This window comes from Pyrus communis, chromosome 15, assembly GCF_041283825.1.
Source record: "Pyrus communis isolate YQ-2024b chromosome 15, ASM4128382v1, whole genome shotgun sequence".
Lineage (NCBI taxonomy): Eukaryota > Viridiplantae > Streptophyta > Magnoliopsida > Rosales > Rosaceae > Pyrus > Pyrus communis.
The window spans coordinates 33,651,679-33,673,792 of NC_142579.1; the positions used below are offsets into that span (position 1 = coordinate 33,651,679).

Genomic DNA, 22,114 nt, shown 5'->3' on the forward strand with positions numbered 1-22,114 from the left:
AATAAAGTTTTTGACTCTCTCGTACTCATAAATGTTTTATTCTCTTAATCTCACATAAATAAGATTAAAAAAATTCTATAAAGCATATTAAAAATACCAAAGCCATTTAAAAATACACAACACAATAAAAATTTATAATAATTAATTTACAAGTGTGAAGAATGTGTAAAATATATAAATGCTCGTGAATGCATCCTCTATGCTTTTACAATGGGCACATCATCCTTTAAAATTTTAAGACCCTACAAACCCTTGTGAATAGTATTTTTAGGAGAGTTCAAAATAAATAAAAATTCATAATAATTAATGTACAAGTGTGAAAAATGTGAAAGAATATATAAACACTAGTGATTGCATCCTCTATACTTTGACGATGGTTACATTCTCGTTTAGATTTTTAAAAAACCTCCAAACCCTCGTGAATAGTATTTTTTGTTTGAGTGAAAATTTAATAAAAATTCATAATAATTATTGTAGAAGTGTGAAAAATGTAAAAAAAATATTTATATCACTCGTACTGACAAGCTTTACAATTTTTGTGAAGGGGTCAAATACGAAATCCGACACCATAATCCACAAACTCTAGATTTATATTTAATTGTCGATTGTTGTTTACGCTCTATTCTTCTCATGGGATTTAGATTTTTAGATTTCCTTTTTTAAAACATGATCATTTAGCGGATGCAAACAAATGAACGGTTCGGATCGTTGATATCATGTTTTGATTTTTACGGTTAACTAAAATATGAGTCGACGTTATATAGTTTTAAAGATTTTATAAACTCCGAGCAATATTTTCAATAAATGTAAAAATCTGAAAGTGACATCAATGATCTGAGTCGTTCATCTTTTTGAATCCACTAAAAGATCATGTTTTCAAAAAAGAAAATTTGAAAAAAGGAAATTCGATGAGAAGAATGGAGTGTAAATATAAACGATAATCAACGGTTAAAATTCGTCATTGACGAGAATTGAACCTAAGACCTCTCGCTTATGAGTTAAGAGAAATATCACTAAACCGTAAAACTGAGTAGCTTTTGTTGTTTTTAGAAAGCTTGGCTTTTTGTTGATGGAAAAAGATTGTGTGTTTTTTTTTTTTTAATATTATGGGTACTTGAATATCAGCTCGGAGGTCTGCTTTGGGATGAAAAGTTACATTGCTGATGCTCCGTCTGATATACGCCGGCGTGATTTTTCTGTTTGTAGTGATGTAGACTCTCTCTCTCACAGACACACACATAATCCATTAGGTGAGAGGAGGTGAGAGGGACCTCACCACCAAATATCCCATGCCACCCTCTTTATAGCTAGCTACTACTTCCATTGTTCATCATCAAATAGAAACCTCACCATTCCTAGATCATCAGCATTATTGATCGCTCTCAAACCACAAATCGACACAGGCTGCCGCCATGGAAGCCAGCGCCGGACTTGTTGCAGGGTCTCACAACCGCAATGAACTCGTCGTCATTCATGGCCATGAAGAGGTAGCTAATAATTTCACCTATGGTTTGTTTTGATGGTGTTTAGACTCTCTTTTGTTGGTTCTCTCTCTGCGAGGTTTGTTTAATAAAAATATGGGATGGTCGAGGGATTTCTGAATGTGTTGGTCCTCTCTCACTCGGGATAAAGAGAGGATGACACTTTATCCTTTTACCAACGTCAAAGAGTTAATCTCGTCTAATCATGTCTTTTTGAATAAAAGATTAGCATGTCTTATGACTAGAGTGTATTTTGGTATGTGTGACTACATGTACAAATGGTCACTAACCCACTACTAACCACGTTGATATTATATTTTTCTCACACTTGCATCTAGCCATCTGCACAACATGTCATGTGTGCACCCTCGTGTATAACGTCACATTTAATTTTTTTTCAACTTTTTATGTGAGATTCTTGTATTCTTCATCAACTACACTTTGATTTTAGTTATTTTGTGAATTGGACTGAAGATTATTGTTTGTGTTTGATGGATGCAGCACAAGCCATCGAGGAACTTGGACGTACAGGTGTGCGAGATATGCGGCGATGGCGTGGGGTTGACGGTGGACGGAAACTTGTTCGTGGCGTGCAACGATTGTGGCTTCCCAGTGTGCAGGCCTTGCTACGAGTACGAGCGGAGGGAAGGCTCCCAGAACTGCCCTCAGTGCAAAACCAGATACAAGCGTCTCAAAGGCAGCCCCCGAATCGAAGGAGACGACGACGAAGAGGACATTGATGACATTGAACACGAATTCAACATTAATCACGAATATCCGGAAGATGATCACGATCAGATTAACGGCAACAACGCCGCCAGATCACCCTATTATAAGACTAACAATAAGCAGCTGGCTGAAGCCAGGCTCCGTGGAACGAAGAGCTATGGAAGAGGCCCTGATGATCCTGATCGGGAGTCACATTTCCCACCCGTAATCGCCGGAGTCAGATCCCACCCGGTAATACCGAGTGCATAATGACTCTTTTGGAGTACGAATAGCAGCTCTCTCGAGATATTATGGTCATGCATCAAGATTATTTATTACTGTCTTTAACTCGTGTACATATGTGCGTTCTTAATTTCGTGCAGGTAATGCAGCAGGGCAACCTTGGCGGCAGTGATCAACCTGATGGCTTGAATGATGCCGACATGGCCATGTACGTAAACATATACACATATGCTTTTTGTTGGAGGCCAATTCAAAAATTAAATTAATAACAGAATTTGAAATGAATTGATTCTTTATTAAGAAATATATTTGTAATACAAAATGGAATAATGACAAAATAATTACAGAAAACAAAATTATTTAACTTGGTTGACAGATAGAGGCTAGCGCAAAGCTATATCCTTTGAACAATATTTCTATCCCACTCTTACGGTTGTGTGATTTGATGACGTCTACTCGACCAGGATACAACTTTCTAATTCTTCAATCCGGACCCGATTGCAGAATTATGGTGAATTGCCTTGTGTGTTTATGCTTTGGAAGTTTTTGTACGGGAGAAAGAAAGGAAAAAGATATCTTTGTTGAAAATTGAGACTGAATATATATAGGTTGTTTCATACCCTTTCAAATACATGTTGATCGTATTTGAAAATACACAACACTTTTCAAAAATTGTGTTTTTTAATCAAAACATTTTTAATATATTAATTAAAATGTCCCATACCATTGTTTTGATTAATTAATATTAATTATATTAAGGTATATTATAAAAACCTAATCCACACACACTCATCAGCCCAAGCCTTCAATCCTCATTCGAAATGGCCCAAACCAAGACGGTTAGGTCGGAGACGCGACATATATAAACCTATTAACGAACATATGTCCCCGATGTGGGACAAGGAGTCTCAAAACTCCAACGCTTTTTAATGAAGCTAATTAACTCAATTCAACCGAATAATTAAGTCCTTAATTTCATTTACTAACAAATATAATGTTGTGTATTGGTACTGCATAATGCAGGATAGATGGAGCTAGGCAGCCACTCTCAAGGAAAGTACCAATTGCGTTGGGCAAGATCAACCCTTATCGGATGATCATTGTGGCTCGGCTTTTCATTTTGGCCTTGTTTCTTCGATACAGGCTTTTGAATCCGGTCAATGACGCATTTGGTCTCTGGTTAGTGTCTGTCATGTGTGAAATATGGTTTGCACTTTCATGGATCCTTGATCAGTTCCCAAAGTGGTACCCCATTGATCGTAAGACCTACCTCGATCGCCTTTCCCTCAGGTATATATTCGCACAAGTATGTGTACATTAGCATCAAAGCGCTAACTAGTTACTAAGTTAATACAACGGTATCACTGATGCAGATATGAGAGGGAGGGTGAACCGAACATGCTCTGCCCGGTAGATGTGTTTGTGAGTACTGTGGATCCCATGAAGGAACCTCCACTCAATACCGCCAACACAGTTCTTTCAATCTTGTCCATGGACTACCCTGTTGACAAGATCTCATGCTACATCTCTGATGATGGAGCTTCCATGCTCACCTTCGAAGCCTTGTCAGAAACTGCTGAATTTGCGCGCAAATGGGTACCTTTCTGCAAGAAATTCTCTATTGAGCCTCGAGCCCCTGAGTTCTACTTCTGTGAGAAGATTGATTATCTCAAGGACAAGGCCCAGCCAACATTTGTTGAGGAGCGTCGAGCTATGAAGGTATTGCATGCATATATAACCGCGTTCATGTCACTACTAGAACCCGCTTGATTAGGACGGGGGCTGACTAATCATAATTTTTTTACGTATGCAAAAATGCAGAGAGAGTATGAGGAATTCAAGGTTAGGATAAACGCGCTTGTTGCGAAATCCACAAAGGTTCCGCCAGAAGGGTGGATTATGCAAGATGGGACACCGTGGCCGGGAAACAACACTCAGGATCACCCTGGCTTGATCCAAGTCTTTCTTGGTCACAGCGGAGGCCTTGATACCGAAGGGAATGAGCTTTCTCGTCTTGTCTACGTGTCTCGTGAGAAGAGGCCTGGTTTTCAACATCATAAGAAGGCCGGTGCCATGAATGCCCTGGTAACTAAACAAAACTTTCAATTTAAGCATTCCTTTTCTTCTGTTTGCTTGAATACCAAGTAAAAACTTCTAATCGTATGCATATGATCAGGTTCGTGTCTCGGGAGTACTTACAAATGCTCCTTTCCTACTCAACTTGGATTGTGATCATTATGTAAACAACAGCAAGGCTGCAAGAGAGGCCATGTGTTTCTTGATGGACCCCCAAATTGGAAGGAAGGTTTGCTATGTCCAGTTCCCTCAAAGATTTGACGGCATTGACAGAAATGATCGTTATGCGAACAGAAATAGAGTCTTTTTCGATGTAAGTAATCACCACAGGAAGCACCAAGATCAATTGTTTTCTGACATATAATTGTGTTACTAAAATAATATTCAATTTTCTTTAATTTTCAGATTAACATGAAAGGTCTGGATGGAATTCAAGGTCCTGTGTGTGTGGGCACAGGATGTGTGTTCAGAAGGCAAGCTTTATATGGCTATGATCCTCCGAAGGGTCCTAAGCGCCCGAAGATGGCAAGCTGTGACTGCTTCCCGTGTTTTGGACGCCGCAAGAATCTTCCAAAGTACTCCAAGCATGATGCAAATGGAGATGCTCCAAATCTACAAGGTGATTTATCAAAATTAATCATTTTCAATGAGAGTTTATGTTTTTTTGGCTTAAGTAAAACTTAAAGTTACAAAATATTGAGTAGGAATGCATGGTGACAAAAAGCTACTGATGTCCCAAATGAATTTTGAAAAGAAATTCGGAGAGTCTGCAATTTTCGTGACTTCAACAATGATGGAACAAGGCGGTGTCCCTTCTTCCTCAAGCCCAGCAGCATTGCTTAAGGAAGCCATTCTTGTGATCAGTTGCGGTTATGAAGACAATACTGAATGGGGTTTAGAGGTAAAATTTTCAGCAATCTTTTTTATCATTCGCTGTTAAATTTGGATACCTTATGAGTCAAGTTAGTGCAGATTTTCTTGATTCATTGTGGAATATGTCGCTACTTTTGGATATATGCAGCTAGGTTGGATTTACGGATCTGTCACAGAGGACATCCTAACGGGTTTCAAGATGCATTGCCGTGGTTGGAGGTCAATTTACTGTATGCCAGATAGACCTGCATTCAAGGGTACAGCTCCCATCAACTTGTCAGATCGGCTCAACCAGGTTCTTCGTTGGGCACTTGGTTCCATTGAGATCTTTTTCAGTCGCCACAGTCCACTCTGGTATGGCTACAAGGGAGGGAAGCTCAAGTGGCTCGAGCGATTTGCTTATGTCAACACTACTGTCTACCCTTTCACCTCCCTTCCTCTTCTTGCCTATTGTATCCTCCCCGCCGTCTGCTTGCTCACTGATAAATTCATCATGCCAGAGGTAACAATTTCTAGCTATCTTTTGCACCACATTGAATCGTAGAAGACAATAAATAACCAAAAATGATTGTATTAATCATCCGAAAAACATAGAAGTTGAACCCCATGCTTGATCTGCACAGATTTCCCATGTGACAAAGTTGTGTTGTTTTGTTCTTTTTCAAATTCTAGATAAGCACTTTTGCAAGCCTCAACGTCATCGCGCTGTTTCTCTCAATCTTTGGAACTGGCATTCTTGAGCTGAGATGGAGCGGAGTGAGCATCGAAGAATGGTGGAGAAACGAGCAGTTCTGGGTGATTGGTGGTGTCTCAGCTTACCTCTTCGCTGTTGTGCAAGGTCTTCTCAAGGTTTTAGCCGGCATTGACACCAACTTCACAGTCACAGCCAAGTCACCAGATGATGAGGATTTTGGAGAATTATACGCGTTGAAATGGACAACCCTCCTCATCCCTCCAACCACAATCTTAGTCATCAACCTTATTGGAGTCGTTGCTGGGATTTCAGACGCCATAAACAACGGGAACCAATCTATGGGGCCTCTGCTTGGGAAGCTCTTCTTTGCTTTTTGGGTGATTGTTCATCTCTATCCCTTCCTTAAAGGTCTTATGGGGAGGCAGAACCGGACGCCAACCATTGTCATCATTTGGTCAATTCTCCTGGCTTCCATCTTCTCGTTACTCTGGATCCGAATTGATCCATTTGTGTTGCAAACCAAGGGACCTGACACGAAACAGTGCGGAATCAATTGCTGAAAATACTTGTATTCCTTTCATCCTTTTCTGAAATGTGCATCTGCAGAAGATATATCTTTACAGAGTATGCACAAGTATGAATAAAGGTAGAGTAAGGTACCAAGTTTGTGTGTAGCTTTGAAGTGCAATCAATGTACCAAGTTTTCTAAGGGTAGTTTGGTATTGCTGTGTTGTGAAAATAAACAGCTGTAAAATAAAGTTGTTGGGTGTTTGGTAAATTTTTTTTTTGTGAAGTGCTTTTAACCAAAAAAATAGTATCTAAGTGTTGGGTAAACTTTTATTTAATATCTGTGTAAATATGTTAAATGACTAAAAATGATATGGTATTTAATGTAATATAATAATTGCCAAAGACAATAATGCAGGTGCAAAGATTATCATATTGTAAAATGTAGAGGGGATACTGGTAATGTGCTTTGAAAAAAAAAAGCACTTTTTCAAAAGCATTGTAGACCCTGCTTCTGCTTTTCTACTGTCATTGACAACTGTTTTTCAACTAAGTACTTTTTTTTTTTTTTTTTTTTTTTTTTTTTTTTTTTTTTTTTTTTTTACCAAACACATTTGATGTTTCAGATTTTTTAATAAGTTAAAAAAAAAAAAAAAAAAAAAAACAAATTCCACAATCCCAAACCAGCCATAAGTGAATTGGAAAAGTTTTGTTTGTCATGACTTTGGAACTAACTCACTCACAACGGAGCTTAGTGGATTCTTAGTTTATTACTCTGTTATTGTGTTGTGACACCGCCATTCGCATCTTACTAATGTTTAATTTACAAGAAAAACTTGCATGCAAAATCCACCAAACGTATATGATCATGTGTGGCTCACATGATGTTGCAAATGTGAGTGAGATGGATGCAACGGGTGCATCACAAGTTTTTCTCCTGATTTAGGGTTTAGCACAAAAGAAAGAAAACATTATCGAAATAATTATTGAAAAAGGGTGTAAAAACATAAGCATCGAAAATTCGATGCTGTTAGATGTGCTTATTTGAACAATTTCTTCTATTCTGAAGTTAAAAATGCTATCACCAAATAAAATACAAAATAATTTGCTATTGAAAAAAGAGCACCAGATCAAGAATGTAATATCTCGAAGATCGTCGAGGTTTGTACTGAATAGCCATGAATCAGAATACAGTGCAGGATATATGCTACAGGTGCTTGCCGGACGTACACTAGGAAGAGAGTGTTGAAACAAGTCTTTCCCGTGTTTCCTGTAATTTAGTCGTTCCATGCCAGAGTATCGGACGGGGTTCAGCTTCATCTATTTTCGGCCAAGAATGTCCTTCAGTATCCTTGTTAAGCTGTGAAAGTTATTGATGAAGTGACTCTCCAGTTTTACCACATGGAAGCAACATGAAACTGCAGAACTTGATGCTTGCATACCGGTGCAGAAAACTTTTTGTCACCAATAGTCTCCACAGGAACAAACTCCGTCTTTGCAATGATGGAATCTATTAGCATCTCTAACTACAATAACTCTTTCTGTGATCTTGGATATAAATTTAGTTGCATTATGGCAATCCAAACAAACCCGGAGATTCTTAAAGATTCTAATTTCTGTCCCGGGTGCTGTTTCAATCAGGGCAAAAGCAATGGCCAGCTTCTCACTATGAACCTTCATCATTAACTCCTTCTCTTCCTCCTCAACGTCATGCAAAGCAGTCACAGTTTCAGTCTGAAATCCAGCCTCTGCCATTTTTCCCATTAACTCATCCAGCATCCTGTAGATTGCCGCCGTTTGAGGATGAGATCGATCACCACATGTAAACACATGCGGGATCTCACCAATCTCAACGAGAGTGCACCCCGGAGTCTTTGCCAAATTTCTGTTCTTAACTACCTGTCGTACTGAAGCAGCCTTCGGAAAGTTCCTGTCAGCTGAGTATACGTTGGAGAGCAAGACATAATATCCTGTATTATCTGGGTCCAGTTCAAATAGCCTTTCAGAAGCCACATGCGCCAGTTCGGTGTTCTTGTGAATCATACAAGCACCAAGCAATGCACCCCAAACGGGAGGACCTGGCTCAACTGGCATTTCCTTTAGAAATTTCAACGCCTTCTCTAACTTTCCAGCTCTGCCAAGGATGTCAACCATGCAAGCATAATGCTCGGGCAAGGGCTCAAAGCCATGGTTGTGAACCATATGATCGAAGATCTCTTCACCTTCTCTCACCAAGCCCGCATGGCTACAAGCATACAAGACAGATAGAAAAGTAACCGCGCTTGGGGAAATCCTAGAATGCAACATCTCTGTAAAGAGTTTTAGTGCTTCGTGCCCATCACCATGAAGGCCGTAAGCAGATATCATGGCGTTCCAAGTAACCACATTTTTCTCTGTCATCGAGTCAAATAACTTCCGAGCTTCCACAACGCTCCCACACTTTGCATACATGTCAACTAGAGAAGTCAATACATAGATGTTAGACTCAAGATTTTTGCTCTTAATCAAACCATGGACCCATTTCCCAAGACTTATGGCTCCGAGCTGAGCACAGGCCGAAAGAATACTTGTAACTGTAACAGGGTTTGGATTGAATTCGGACATCATTTCGTGGAAAAGAGATATTGCAGTCTCCGTCAGCCCGTTTTGGGTATAACCTGAGATCATGGCGTTCCAAGATGCCAAAGTTTTCTCCTTAGAATGATCAAAAAGCTGTCGTGCCAATTCAATCTCATTCAGTCTACAATAAACAGTAACAAACGCAGTCGAGACAGAAGGATGCGAAACAATACCAGATTTCACACAGAAGGTTTGAAGAGAGCCAGTGAGATGCAGATGACCAAAGGGAGAAGACACAGGAATCAACCCAACAATTGTGCTTGAATTAACTTTCTCCCCAGAAGCAAGCAAATCCCTGAAAAGACTAACAGATGATTCGGTCTCATTGTTCCAAGTGTATCCAGCAATCATTGCATTATAACATATCAAATCCGGCTGACTAATGTGCCCAAATAACAACCTTGCTGTCTCTAGCTCCTTACATTTCGAATACAACGAAACCAATCCTGTAAGCACATGAACATCTGAATGATATCCAGCCTTGAGAGCCAAGCAATGAACTCCTATCCCTGATTTCAACTCCTGCAACTCTGCCACTGCAGGAAGCACGGTTGCCAAAGTTGTCGAATCAAAACCCATCCCACCCCCAACCATATCTCCAAAAACCTGCATCGAATCGGCGTAATAACAATTCCTCACCAACCCAGATATCATCGTATTCCACAAAACCGTGTCCTTTTCGGGCATTCCATCAAACACCTTCTGTGCTAGCTCAACCCGGGAAAACTTGAAGTAGAAGTCAACAACAATCGACCCGACATACAAATTCGATCCTAACCCATCAACAATCGAATGGGCGTGCAGCAAAATCCCATATTTCTCGTCCTTAAACCCCGAAGCGGCCGACACGGCGAAAGCGTAGGTAAACTTGTCGGGTTTAAGATTAGTATTCTTCCGCAAATGGGTGTAGAGAGAAATCGCAGATAAAGGCGCGGCATTGGCGGCGAAGCCTCGGATGACGACGTTGAAGAGGAAAAGGTCAGGTCTTGGGATGGAGAGGAAGAGGTCACGTGCGTTGCGCATGGCCTTGAGGTCGGAGAACTTGTGGGTGAGCTTGGTGACGGTGGCGAGGTCGTTTTGGTAACCATTGAGGATGATCTGCGCGTGGGTCTGGGTCAGGTGAGAAAGACAGGTCGCCTTGTTGAGAAGTCCGAGGAAGAAATTCCGATCAAATTGTGGCGCGCGGCAGCTGCTTATGTTCCTGCTAATCATATGCGTGTGTGTTTTGTTTTGTGTCGAAACGCGGCAGTCATATTTAGCGGTTGCTTTTCCCGGTCTATGGCGGGAATTCCATTTTCTCTTTCTAAATAAGAAAATTAGGTAAATGGGTCTTTATGTTTGTCCCCAATTTACATCTGGCATTTCAGGATTTATGAGATTTGTGTAACTTTTTATTTTGATTCTTACAATTTAAATTGATAGAAGCTGTTTTTGAATTTGTCCACCGTTGATCATTCAGTAACTCTGTTAAATAAGCATCAAAATAACAAAAATACCTTCAATTTAATAAATAACGGACGAAAATGATTTGACAAAAATTGAGGATGTTTTTGTCGTTTTCTTCTTATTTAATGGAGATTTTTTACGGAATGACCAAATGATTGACGGTGGACAAATTCAGAGACCATTTATATCGATTTTAAATCTTAAGGACCAAAGTGAGAAGTTTTATCAATCTCAATAACCATTTTGGTCCCTCAACTCATTTATGTAGTCCCTCGACTAGACCATACTTGTGCTAGGCAGAAGACAACCATGTAATAAGAATCTTTTGAAGTTGAGGTGAAAGTCTAACGTATGGCCCGACAGATCAACGGGTGGGTTGGGTCAGATTAACAGGTTGGGATATACAGACCGGCGTTAAGTAGAATTTCTCAGATTTTAGGTCTAACGGAAACCGTTAAACCAATAACACACACACCTCTTCAAAAGTAAAGACGATGAACGATGGTGAAAAAGGCATATGGTAATTACAATGTTTCCTATCTCATTTCCTTTGGAACTTTTGTTTCTACACTGAATTCAATCCTTTGCTTCCTTTGCATTTCCTTTTCATCTGCGTAACACAAAAATTACACCGGAAAGCACGAAGCCATCGGCCCTTTGCTCCGAAAAGAAAGAAAAAAAATTGGAATATAACAAGATGACATTCCAAGGCTAAAAACGAAAAATCAATTTACAATCACGGTGAACTGACGGAGACACTTATCTCTGCCCGGGTATGTATTTATCCCTTCGGAATTGACAACGCGAGCTTATCTTATTGGCTTTGAAGCTAGTCAGGATCAAGAAGATGTCTTGGTTGCCAAAATTGGCCGCTCGCCTTTGCCAAGTCTTGTTTCGTTTGCATGAGATGGGTCCTCAGGCTGTATTCCTCTACCTGTTTTGAGCAGCCAGTAATCAAAAGTTAATCGTACAGTTTTTATCAGCAATTAATGTTGCAACATGATTTATCAAACTGAAGACACGCTCGGTTGACAAGAAATCAGTGTTCATCAAACTGAAGAACATTCAATACTACGACATAACATATATAACAGAGCCCCCAACCTCCCAAAGCATTCAAAAGTATTTGCTTTTCCTAATTACATTCTGTTCTTTAAAATAAATGGTCTAATTGTTTTACCTGCATAGCTGCTGCTGAAGCCAGCAGCGCTTCACACTCGTCAAGCATGGCTTTTTCCTGTGCTGCTACAACAGCAAGTTCAGAAACCAAACTGTTCACGCCCTCCACCTACATCACATGAATGTAAAGTTCTGTGTTATTAGGTCTATCTTTTCCGAAAGATAATATCCTTCAAACACAATTTTTTTTTTTTTTTTGCACAAGATATGCAACCTCCACATCATTGATCGTAGGTGCTACTCAGTGTATGTCATAAAGAATGTGATAAAAGGAAGAAGGTTGAAAGCTATCACAACGTGGTCAACGTGAAAATATAGAAACATGAATCTCACCTGTGAGAGCAAAGAGCATATGAAGGATACCATTGCCTGCATCACATCAACAGCTGAGCAGATCGCTACCTTCAAAGAATCCAAATCTGCCTGTAAAAGCGTAAGTTTATAGTGATGAGAAAAAGTCTCTTTCCATAAATCAAATTAATGATCTTTTACAACTTAACATACCCTTGCCCCTCCAGTCACTGGAAGACGCAGAGTGCTTGCCTCCAAATCTTCCATAGCCCCCGAGAATGCAGCAATATGATCGCTTTCAAGTAAATCCCAGTCATCAAGGTAAGCCATCTGACCAATAATTAGAAAGGGTATAAATTCAAAAATAAATAAATAAATAAATAAATATATATATATACATATATAATATGAGACCAAAATTTAACAGGAAACCTCTGAACTAAGACATGCACAACATGACTTATTATTTCTAACAAATGTCAACCTTGGCACTATTTTGCTCGGTTTTACGAACTGAATATGATTACAAACAGAACATGATGATAAGTTTGCCTTCATTGCCAACTCTCTTCTATTAGACAGATGGATTCTTAAAAATAGTTCCTAGTCCCTGATAACAAGGCCAGTTAAAAGCAATTTCAAACATTTTCCAAAGGTTCACACGGATCAAATCTTAGAATGCATCCCAACTAGTCATAACCTAGATTTCAAACATTTTCCAAAGGTTCACACGGACCTAAATTCTTATATATTTTCCGTCATAACCTAGTCATTGACTTACAGGAACCTTTATGGATTAATGCAATCAATAAAAACATCGCAGATAACAAATCATCACTGTTGTGGGAAAGAGGCATTACTTGATCATTCAATACTGACTTCAGCTTAAGTTCAAGCTTCAACTGCTGGAGATCAATTCGTTTCTTGATTACTGAGTCCCACAAGCTTAGTGTAGTGTTCCACACATTCAATAAAGTTCTCTGCAACATCAATTAAATTCCGATGTAAGTTAGTTGACATAATAATCTTCACTTGCAAATTTGCAATAAGTTTGCACAACCCTGATCATGCAACAAATCAATACAATTGATAAAACCATTCAGTAATCTGAAATTAGTAAGATGGGACATGATAAACAATACTAGGAAATAGTTAAGAAATTAGTAGGTCAAAGACTTATGCCTAAAAGTTTTCTAATTCAAAGGGAACAAACACCCACCTCTGCATTTACTTTCTGAACATAAAGTACAGCCTCTGCCCTTGCATTAGCAAATCGCCATTGCAAACATCTATTGTAAAGTAACCGCAACTGATGAGCATCTTCAATGCAACTTGCACCTTTTTTCCCCTTAAAATCTGCTATGAAACTAAGCACAGAAGTTGAACTGCTTGACTGACTAGAAGTACCAGATGGCCTTGCCTTAGATGGGCTAACTCCTCTTGAAGGAGGAGTAGATGGTCTTGATTGAGACGGGCTTAAACCTCTGGTAACAGAGGATGCAAACATTGAGCTCCTACTAGGCGAGGATGGTCGTGATTGTGATGGAGTACTAGGCAAAGATTGAGATTTCAGTGAATGAGTTGTTGATGACAACCTGCCCGATAAACTTGTCGAGGCAAGCTTGTGAGGTCCAGATACCTGCAGGGAATTACCATCAGCTGAAGCCCCAAGTCCAGCTCTACCACTTTGATGAAGTGATAATAACGCAGCAGCATCACTATTGGATTTTTGTAAAGGTTTACCCGAAGAATCAGATGGCCGTGTTCTCCTCAGTGTAGACAACCCAACTACAGGAGATGGTGCAGCAAGCCCGACAATCTTAGCACCAAGATCTACACTTCTATTTAATGAATTGGAAGATACTTTTCCACCTATTCTACTTGGCCAACGATGCTGATCTATCAGTCTGGAATGCAAGGCATCAACCGGCTTAGAATTCTCTGTTTGATCAGGCGCATTTTTCCCCTTAACAGGGCTCCTTTTTCTCTCTGGTGTAAGCTTTCGAGGAGCAGCAGGCGTTTCAGCCTGTCTATGAGCCACATTCGAAGATGACCTCAAAGTGCGGTCAGACAAAGCACTCGTCACTGGTTTTTCCTTCTTGCTAACAGGAATTGAAATGCTATCAGATTGGAAGGAAACACTCAAACTCCTCATAGTGGAAGGCCATAAACCCTCTGGCATTCGACCGTTCGCTGTTCTTCTGGACGACAATTGCACATCTGCAGAAGAATCCTGGACGGGCGTTGATGGACTTGGTGGGGAAGTGGGTGTGGAAGGCCGCTTCCTATCCACAGATTGGGATCTCTTGGACACCAACGGTGAGGATGGACGCGATGTTCTTGTAAGGGTTGGCGATGGGCAGCGCCGGGCACCAGAAGGCGATGAGGGAGTTGTTGAGGAGGGAGTGGGAGACCTGTACCTAGAACTAACTTCTCTCGTCCGAGGGTGGCGGGTAGTGACTGCATTGTTGTTCCTCCCTGCGGGAACCAACGGCAGTCTTGGGTTCTCCACGGCTATTTGCTTCCTCAGCGCTGCTAGGGCTGATTCACGCACATCCATCCACACTATCCAGATCAAATTCAAACCGCATTGATGGAATTCGATTCTTTCATTTCATCAAACCAAATTTACGTACTCAACGTCCTTTTGCATTTCATATAATCCCATCACATTCATATATCAACAGTCAATGGAATAACACAACCTGTTTCTTGAAAAGAAGATACTTTTCCCAGCAATAAATCTGCCACAAAACGCACAAATCAAAAGTAAGAGACAGCGGCAGAGGGAGGGGCTAAGAAAAGGAAAGAATAAACAACCCAGAAAAAAGAAAAAGGAACATTGAAAAAAAAAAAAAAAAAAAGCATACATCTTTACAGAGACTCAGATCCAATTGAGAATCAATCTGGGAACTAGAGCAAATACTGTCAAAAGGGTATTCTGTTTCCACAGAAACAAGCCCAAACCCAATCAGATCAGGCCATGGCAATGAAATTAGGAAGGGGGTAAACAACATCTGGTGCCAAAAACGGTTATGGTTGGAGGTTGGTTTTGATAACCCACAAAACTGAATGCAAGTGTAGGGCTGGTAGGGACACAAAGGATTACTGGGGAGATTGGGAAGAGAGGGTGGACAGTGGTGAGGGTGTAGGATGAGGGTGCAGGATGAGAGAAAAGGAAGGATTGTACCGTGTGTGCTGGATAAAGCGTGTTGCCTTTTGATTTTTGCTCTCGTCCCTCTCACGGGAGTGCCATGGTCGGTCGGGCTGGAAAATGGGCCAACTCAACTCAACTCACACAACAAAACCCCACTCTCTCTCTCTTTGCCCAGTTTTCCCTTCTCTCGCAACTCTCTGTCTGAAAGGGAATTCAATGAACGCGATCCCAAAACTTGCAGAAACAATCCAAAGCTTTTAGCTCTCTCTCTAACCTCTCTCTCTCTCTCTCTCTCTCTCTCTCTAACTGTTTCCAAAACAAAACTTAAATACAGAGTAATCCGGATCAACTGCCATAAATTTACTTACTTTACTAAAATAATGCTTAAAAGGGTTTTTCTCCTCTATTTTGACTCCCACTGTCTCACACAAAATTTTGCGAAAAAACAATAAAAATCCCCTTTGCTTCTGTGGGGTTTTGTCTGCATCCACAATATTAAAATCTCCAATCATAAGAAGGTTGAAACTTGCAGGTGCTATTGTTCTTCGGGAAATGAGAAAAAGACACGGAGGTCCACGTGGAAGGATCATCGTCCCTCCCCATAATTGTTTCAGTGTAAAAACATCAAATTATGGGACAGCAGCAAACGCACATAGAATAAAGTAAACAAAACACATCGTTAATCGGAAATTCGATAAAAATATGGTTTTGTTTTTTGCTTTGACCATCATAATTCATTTGTTTTTGTTTCATGGATAGATTTAGGAACGGGTGTCGATGAAAACGCAGAAACAATTTTTAAAATTTGACAAGAGAAAATTTGAAAAGGATTTCAACGAGGGATCTATGACATATGTCGGCAGTCGACAGGGCCGTGTCCCTCAAATCCAAAACACGTTTACTGCTTCACCGTTCAATGTTCATGCAATGTCTCTCTCTCTAAACACCAAAGTTTCAGTCTTGAGAAAGAGAGCTCAAGAATTCCCCAAAAAATGAAAACCCATGATTAATCAATTAATTTCCGGAAACTGAAAAGGAAATATTAACCGTCGGTAACTACGGTTAATCGAAATTTAGAAACAAATAATATTGAATTTGAAAAAAATTGCACGAATTCCTCAAATCGTCAAAACCCTAAATTCGCACTCCCAATATATTTGAGACTCACCGAAATCGGAAGAAATTAAGTTGATCTCTTTGAGAATTCGAATCGCGAGGTCACACGGCGGTGGCTGGGAGGCGTCGCCAGAAACGAAGGATTCGCCGGGAGGTGATCGGAGAGTCAAAGATACCCGGCGGGAAGTCAAATATTTCCGGCGGGAGGAGGAGTTTGAAGGAGATGCCGAAATGGAAAATGGAGAAAGGAAAAGGTATGTGTATCTTAGGAAATAATTAATATTATTTTCTGGTTTATTTAATTTGAAAAATGGATATTTTGAAATTTTTAAAATAAATAAATTGCGCAGAAACGGTTATGGTTTGGAGGGAGGGACCGTGAGAGGACGTTGCTTTCGCGCCACCTATGTTGATACGGGGCCCCTATCTCCTGCGCTCAGTTCCACAGAAGCGCTCATTGGGACCGCATGATCCAATTTATTTATTAAATTCAGAGCTTTGCCTTTGCCAGCATATTTACTAGGAAAAATGTCAAACACCAGTTTTCCATTGTTGCTTTGTATTTTCTAATATTCAAATGCACGCCCACTAAATTTTCTTGAAATTTTCAATTCAAAGTTCAAACCTAACAGTTAAATTTAACAATTAATGTACTCTAGACTTCTCGTCGAAAAATAAGACTTAGCATGGGCACAACCGTCTGTAATACGTATCACTATCATATTGTCTGTACTTATATTCCGAGTATCTCTCTTAATAAGCAATTATGGTGCTGTATGTTTCCTTGTTGTCCAAATCAATTTACATGAAGTTTTTGGGATGAAATATTTGGTATATTGTAACCTACAAAATGGTAAAAATATTATATAAACACCATCATGTTAGAAATCAAGAAGAAGAGCAGAAAAGGTTTTACTCTTTCGTCACTTTAGAAATTGAATCGACAAGCCAAGACAGGCTGGTAGATAAGCCAAACTTAAAAGGAGGTTTTACTCTTTCATCACTTTAGAAATTGAACCGACAAGCCAAAACAGGCTGGTAGATAAGCCAAACTTAAAAGGGTCTTACAATGATTTTTTATTCTGCTCTATATGTATCTACATCCATACATACATAGGGAAAAGGATCCTCACCGGATCCTCTTTGTCGGGATCTGGGGGATCCATCAATCACGACCGTTCATCGTATATCGTACGGTCAGGGATCTCCCTTTTTTTAAGTAAATATAAGGGCTTGTTATGGGGTCCATTATACGTTAAACTCCAACAATTCTAGCTGTTTATTTTTAAGTCTTCATTCATAGAATATTTTTCAAAAAAATCAATTCAATTCGAAACTATTTACTCATTTGATTGTCATGATAAAATATTAATATTTATTAGAATATAGTGTTCGTCATTTTTTTCTAAACTCAATTTGATGTTTCAAACATTTCTGATTTTTCAAGAATGATCTAAAAAGTACAACTTGAAAAATAAACGATTCGAATCATTGAAGTTGGATGTAAAGTAAGCCCCACAATTAATTCTCATTTTTGCACAAATATCTCTATAATCTCCATTAATTAATAAAACTCTCTTTGTCAACTAAAAGAGGGTGAAAAGCCAACTTAATCTTCTATCACACAAAAAAAAAATGATGGACAATAACGTAATTTCATAGGTTCAAATTTTACTATTTTTTATTAAAACCTCGCGTGTAAACGATGTTAAAATAAGTGAAAAAAAAATGCATATATTATATATATAGTACATGTAAGCTGATCAGACCAAAAGTTACCTTTTGTGACCAAATTGCTGGCAGGACAATGATCAGCAGTGCATGTGTGAGTAGTAAGTTTTATTGTGTATCCAAAGATGCACGAAGAAAAGATAAAAAGAAAAGGAGAAAGAAGGATGATGATTACAAGAACTACCCTCATCTTTGTTTTCGCTCTCCCTCCACTTCAAAACTTTATGTTCAAACTGTATAATTAATAAATGTTAATTAAAGCTTATGACTGAGCTAATTAAAATCATTTACTTTTGCACCTTAAGTTTCGACTTTAAATTCTTCTTCCGTGGTATCACTTATATAAAAATAATAACAAATTTGCATGGCTAACCATCCCAAAGCAACTTCTTCTTGCTCTTCCTTTTTAATTCATATTTAAACTTAATTGTTAATCCCTTCTTTATTGCTAATTCTTCCCTAATTCCTCATGTTTTCCACCCATATTTTCCCTCTTTGTCAGGCAACTACAAGCCTACAGGGGCCATGAGAGCAACAAGATAATAATTATATAAACTGCCCTTATGATATTGTTTTTAGGGAGTTTTAATGAAAAGTCCACGGTACTGTTCAATTTAACAAAAAACCACATTTTTACACTAAAAAGTCAATCCTGGTACTATTCACTTTACCATTTATTTTGTCATTATCATTAAAACTCAAAGTTTTCAAACTCTTTTCATTAGTTTTCCTTTGTTTTTAACCATAAGCTAAACATTAACCACTTAAACAGCTAGCTTGTATGTATGGCATTGGCAGCATAAGCTGCTTTTAGCCGAAAGCTCGAAGCTCCATTTACAGCTCGGAAGAACCCAGGAAAGTGAAAGTTGGTCACACATGAATCATTTCAAGGCTGGAGTCTATACAACCGGGTACGCAGTGCCATCCCAGACTAAATAACGCGGTGCCATCTGTTCTTGGAGCGAAATGTCAAGGTGGCGTAGGTATAAGGTTAAGTCTCTCTCCCAAGCACTGGGAGCCAAATTAACCTGCATTTAATCAAAAAATCTGGAATACAAGAGATTTTTCATTGTGTTCGAGACACAAGCACATACGTGGAGGGATACTTAAAAAAAAACTTTCCTCCACTCTTGTATTACCGTCCCATGTTTTGGGACGTAAGCTAATCATTTAATCTGCAATTAGGTGCAATAATTTATCTGAAAACGAAACTTGAAATTATGAAGTGTGAAGCAAACTTTTTCCTTTTCTTCGAAAATTTTGCGACGTGTGAAGATGTGGACACATCACATGATATGAAACAGCATGTCTGCTAAAAAGTTGAAAACCCTAAACCATCTGTCTCGGTTCATTTTGCTTGGGTTTTTCTGACTTTAATTAATATTTTTCTTATTTTTTCAAATCCAAATGGGAACAATTGGTCGGGAACAATTGGTCAGGAACAATGTTTAGAGGATACATACAAGACAATAATTTCTTAACATGCAGCTGCAGAGAATGCAGTCCTGTTATTGTCATGAATTCAGAAGCAATTAAATTAATTATCCTTTGTTTTTATGAGATTTAATTATTTTTCAGTGTAGTGATCATTTGGTTGATTTATTATAAATTACACATAACGAGTTCTCAATAACTGATATTAATTTGTACGAGATTTTGCAAACTTGGCTAAGTCAAGTTGACCAGAGGAGTGTACTAGCCTTCTACACCAAAATTTGATTCCTCTCTCCGCAATTTCAATGATTTAATTGCAAAATATTATTTGTAAAAAAAATTATATTTACCCAAATGAAATATATATAATAATCCATCAACTAATGGGTATAATGCCATTTCGTATTGCAGATTTACCCAGATTTTATTCATGAATTAAAGCAAGAAATGACCAAATGATGGGTGCTCATGTGATGGAATTATAATAGCAAAGTATAAGATCACGGAGAATCATCAAACCGGCCATGATGCATATGCCAATGCCATTCCACTTTTTCTTGTCCCAGCTAGCTAGTAGTGCAATTCCAACACCTCTTTTTTAAAGCTTCAAAAGAAATGAAAAAAGAAGAAAATTCCTAATTAGACTAAATTAATTGTCCTGACCGTTTGCCAAGTCTAGTCACTTAGTTTATTAGTTCAATAATTAGTTGATATGTGAGCAAACTTGAAAGGTTTAATATTTTTGGAATATATATATATATATATATCAATAATTTAAATTTATGTTTTCGTCGTGTTCATAACTTCATATGACGTTATATTATATAATATGATATTCACCGAAATGCCTTTCGAGTCTGAATACGTGGTTTTTGTATTTTTCAGCTCGTATTAATTAATAAATTCATATGTTTTCTCTCTAACATGTTCATCAGTTCATGCCATATTTCCTCTTTTGTAAATCCTTTTATTTTAGGGTTTAGACTGGCTCATTATATCCATTCCTTTACATTATATTTGGATGAGGAAAATAAACTTGAAATTTGGATTAAAGTCAGAATTTATAAATTGACATGAACCAATTTTCTTGTTTATATTCATAAACATAGAAATTTAGAATTTCCGCGTGGACAAAAAACTTGGAATTTTGGACCTCCAATTCCCAAGTTTAAATTCCATATAAATAGGTGTCATTTCCCAATTTCTATGATTGAGAGTTAAAAACAACAAATTTCATATTCAATTCCATTATTTTTTAGGTTAACCAAACAAGAAAATTCACAAATTCTAGAAAATAAAATCCCCTCATTTCAATTTCCATCATTTTAAAATTTCTTAATAATCTTAAATTTCTTCATCTAAACATAATGTTATTGTTTTAAGGGATTTTTTGATATGGGTCCAAAGTAACTAAAAATTGGACCTATTTCAAAAATCAGAAGTCACTAAAAATTGGACATATTTCAAAAGATGATCTATAAAATTAGACACATTTCAAAATTTCCCTTGTTTTTTTAATTAACAATTGCAAATAATCTTTTAATCGGCCAGCCTTAATTTCGCCAGTCAACTGTAGTGTCACATCATCTTAATTTGCAAATGGGCTTTCACCCCATTTTGCAGCAAGACTGAGTCAACGCCCCACCTTCAAAAGATGGGGTCCATGTTTCGCCGCAAGCCTTTTGGTTTTTCCGCCGCCATGTGCGCACCAGCCACCACCATAACGGTACGTCACCATGCAAACAAGCAACTTAAGGATCTGTAGCTGTGTATATACTAGCACGTACTATATGTACTTTCTTTTGTGAAACTGTACGTAGATTTATATATAACGTTGTTTACATAGAACAATTGAGAAACCCCCCATGCATATATAAGATGATTGGTGGAGATTGGTTGAGCTTGTTTAATGCTCCAATTAATACACTTAAGCAATTGTAGTAGATGCATATGAACAATGAGGATCCGAGGAATATATACTTAGGGTTTGAAAGAAAAAGAAAAAACAAGTAACAAAACTCCACTTGGCTTAATTTCGTGAATGAAGTTGGATTGAAGAGTCATTACAATCGTTGTTGATGGAGACGACCGGTGGTTGGTCAAAAAGGGCTGGCGTCAGCAGCGCCCTGACCTGCTCATAGGGTCGAGAGGCTTCTGATATCAAGTTGATAGGACAGAAACCGTAAAAGGGAAATATATAACAGAAAGATACATATATAAAGTTACTTCAATATTCATCCCTTTCTCACATCACATTACTAGCTTAATACATGATCGTTGATAGGATAGAAACCGTAAAAGGGAAATAACAGAAAGAGACATAGATAAAGTTACTTCAATATTCATGCCTTTCTCACATCACAATACTAGCTTAATACAAGATCCCGAGTATTTGCATTTAGTACAACGAACTCTCTTAAGGTTCGGATAGGAGCCTAGGAATCCTTCTTGAGCAATATAAACATAACAGCAGTCAGCAGGTAAATGGAAATGACAAAGAAATAACAATACTTCGGCCTTAGCTCTGGGCTATTAGATATTGTAACGGATGGGATGCTG

The 22,114-nt window shown here is 38.4% G+C and overlaps 3 protein-coding genes across 5 annotated transcripts; 1 reads left to right on the forward strand and 2 right to left on the reverse strand.

Annotated features, from left to right (window-relative positions):
* Positions 1-1,351: 1,351 nt before the first annotated feature.
* Positions 1,352-6,874, forward strand: LOC137708857 (cellulose synthase A catalytic subunit 7 [UDP-forming]-like). Its single transcript, XM_088685873.1, has 11 exons — positions 1,352-1,487; positions 1,983-2,441; positions 2,573-2,640; positions 3,456-3,722; positions 3,806-4,151; positions 4,254-4,517; positions 4,609-4,821; positions 4,914-5,127; positions 5,213-5,409; positions 5,530-5,883; positions 6,054-6,874. The coding sequence occupies exons 1-11, from the start codon at positions 1,413-1,415 to the stop codon at positions 6,633-6,635; spliced, it is 3,039 nt and encodes a 1,012-aa protein (XP_088541999.1). The 5' UTR covers positions 1,352-1,412; the 3' UTR covers positions 6,636-6,874.
* Positions 6,875-7,542: 668 nt separating this feature from the next.
* LOC137712352 (pentatricopeptide repeat-containing protein At4g30700) lies at positions 7,543-10,510 on the reverse strand. The gene has a single exon (XM_068451446.2). It carries the CDS (start codon positions 10,411-10,413, stop codon positions 8,044-8,046), a length of 2,370 nt encoding a protein of 789 aa, XP_068307547.2. The 5' UTR covers positions 10,414-10,510; the 3' UTR covers positions 7,543-8,043.
* A 655-nt stretch (positions 10,511-11,165) lies between these two features.
* Positions 11,166-16,773, reverse strand: LOC137740296 (AUGMIN subunit 8). 3 transcript variants are annotated; one of them, XM_068480168.2, is made up of 7 exons: positions 16,443-16,773; positions 13,337-14,861; positions 12,978-13,097; positions 12,331-12,447; positions 12,160-12,249; positions 11,828-11,935; positions 11,166-11,581 (listed from the first exon to the last, which is right to left on the reverse strand). In XM_068480168.2, the coding sequence occupies exons 2-7, from the start codon at positions 14,675-14,677 to the stop codon at positions 11,477-11,479; spliced, it is 1,881 nt and encodes a 626-aa protein (XP_068336269.2). In that variant the 5' UTR covers positions 14,678-14,861; positions 16,443-16,773; the 3' UTR covers positions 11,166-11,476. The 3 variants fall into 3 exon arrangements, with proteins under 3 accessions (XP_068336269.2, XP_068336261.2, XP_088542242.1); XM_068480160.2 differs by having other exon boundaries at positions 14,988-16,701; XM_088686116.1 differs by lacking the exon at positions 16,443-16,773 and adding an exon at positions 15,308-16,251.
* Between the last annotated feature and the right edge of the window lie 5,341 nt (positions 16,774-22,114).

Bases quoted from the DNA above. Each gene is read 5' to 3' on its own strand.
- LOC137708857 (XM_088685873.1), top strand. From the start codon at position 1,413: ATGGAAGCCAGCGCCGGACTTGTTGCAGGGTCTCACAACCGCAATGAA. The intron at 2,442-2,572 runs GTAATACCGAGT...AATTTCGTGCAG, and splicing joins CCGGAGTCAGATCCCACCCG to GTAATGCAGCAGGGCAACCT. The intron at 4,822-4,913 runs GTAAGTAATCAC...TTTAATTTTCAG, and splicing joins GAAATAGAGTCTTTTTCGAT to ATTAACATGAAAGGTCTGGA.
- LOC137740296 (XM_068480168.2), bottom strand. From the start codon at position 14,677: ATGGATGTGCGTGAATCAGCCCTAGCAGCGCTGAGGAAGCAAATAGCC. The intron at 12,448-12,977 runs GTAATGCCTCTT...ATTATTGGTCAG, and splicing joins AGTCAGTATTGAATGATCAA to ATGGCTTACCTTGATGACTG. The intron at 11,936-12,159 runs GTGAGATTCATG...CATGTGATGTAG, and splicing joins TATGCTCTTTGCTCTCACAG to GTGGAGGGCGTGAACAGTTT.
- LOC137712352 (XM_068451446.2), bottom strand. From the start codon at position 10,413: ATGATTAGCAGGAACATAAGCAGCTGCCGCGCGCCACAATTTGATCGG.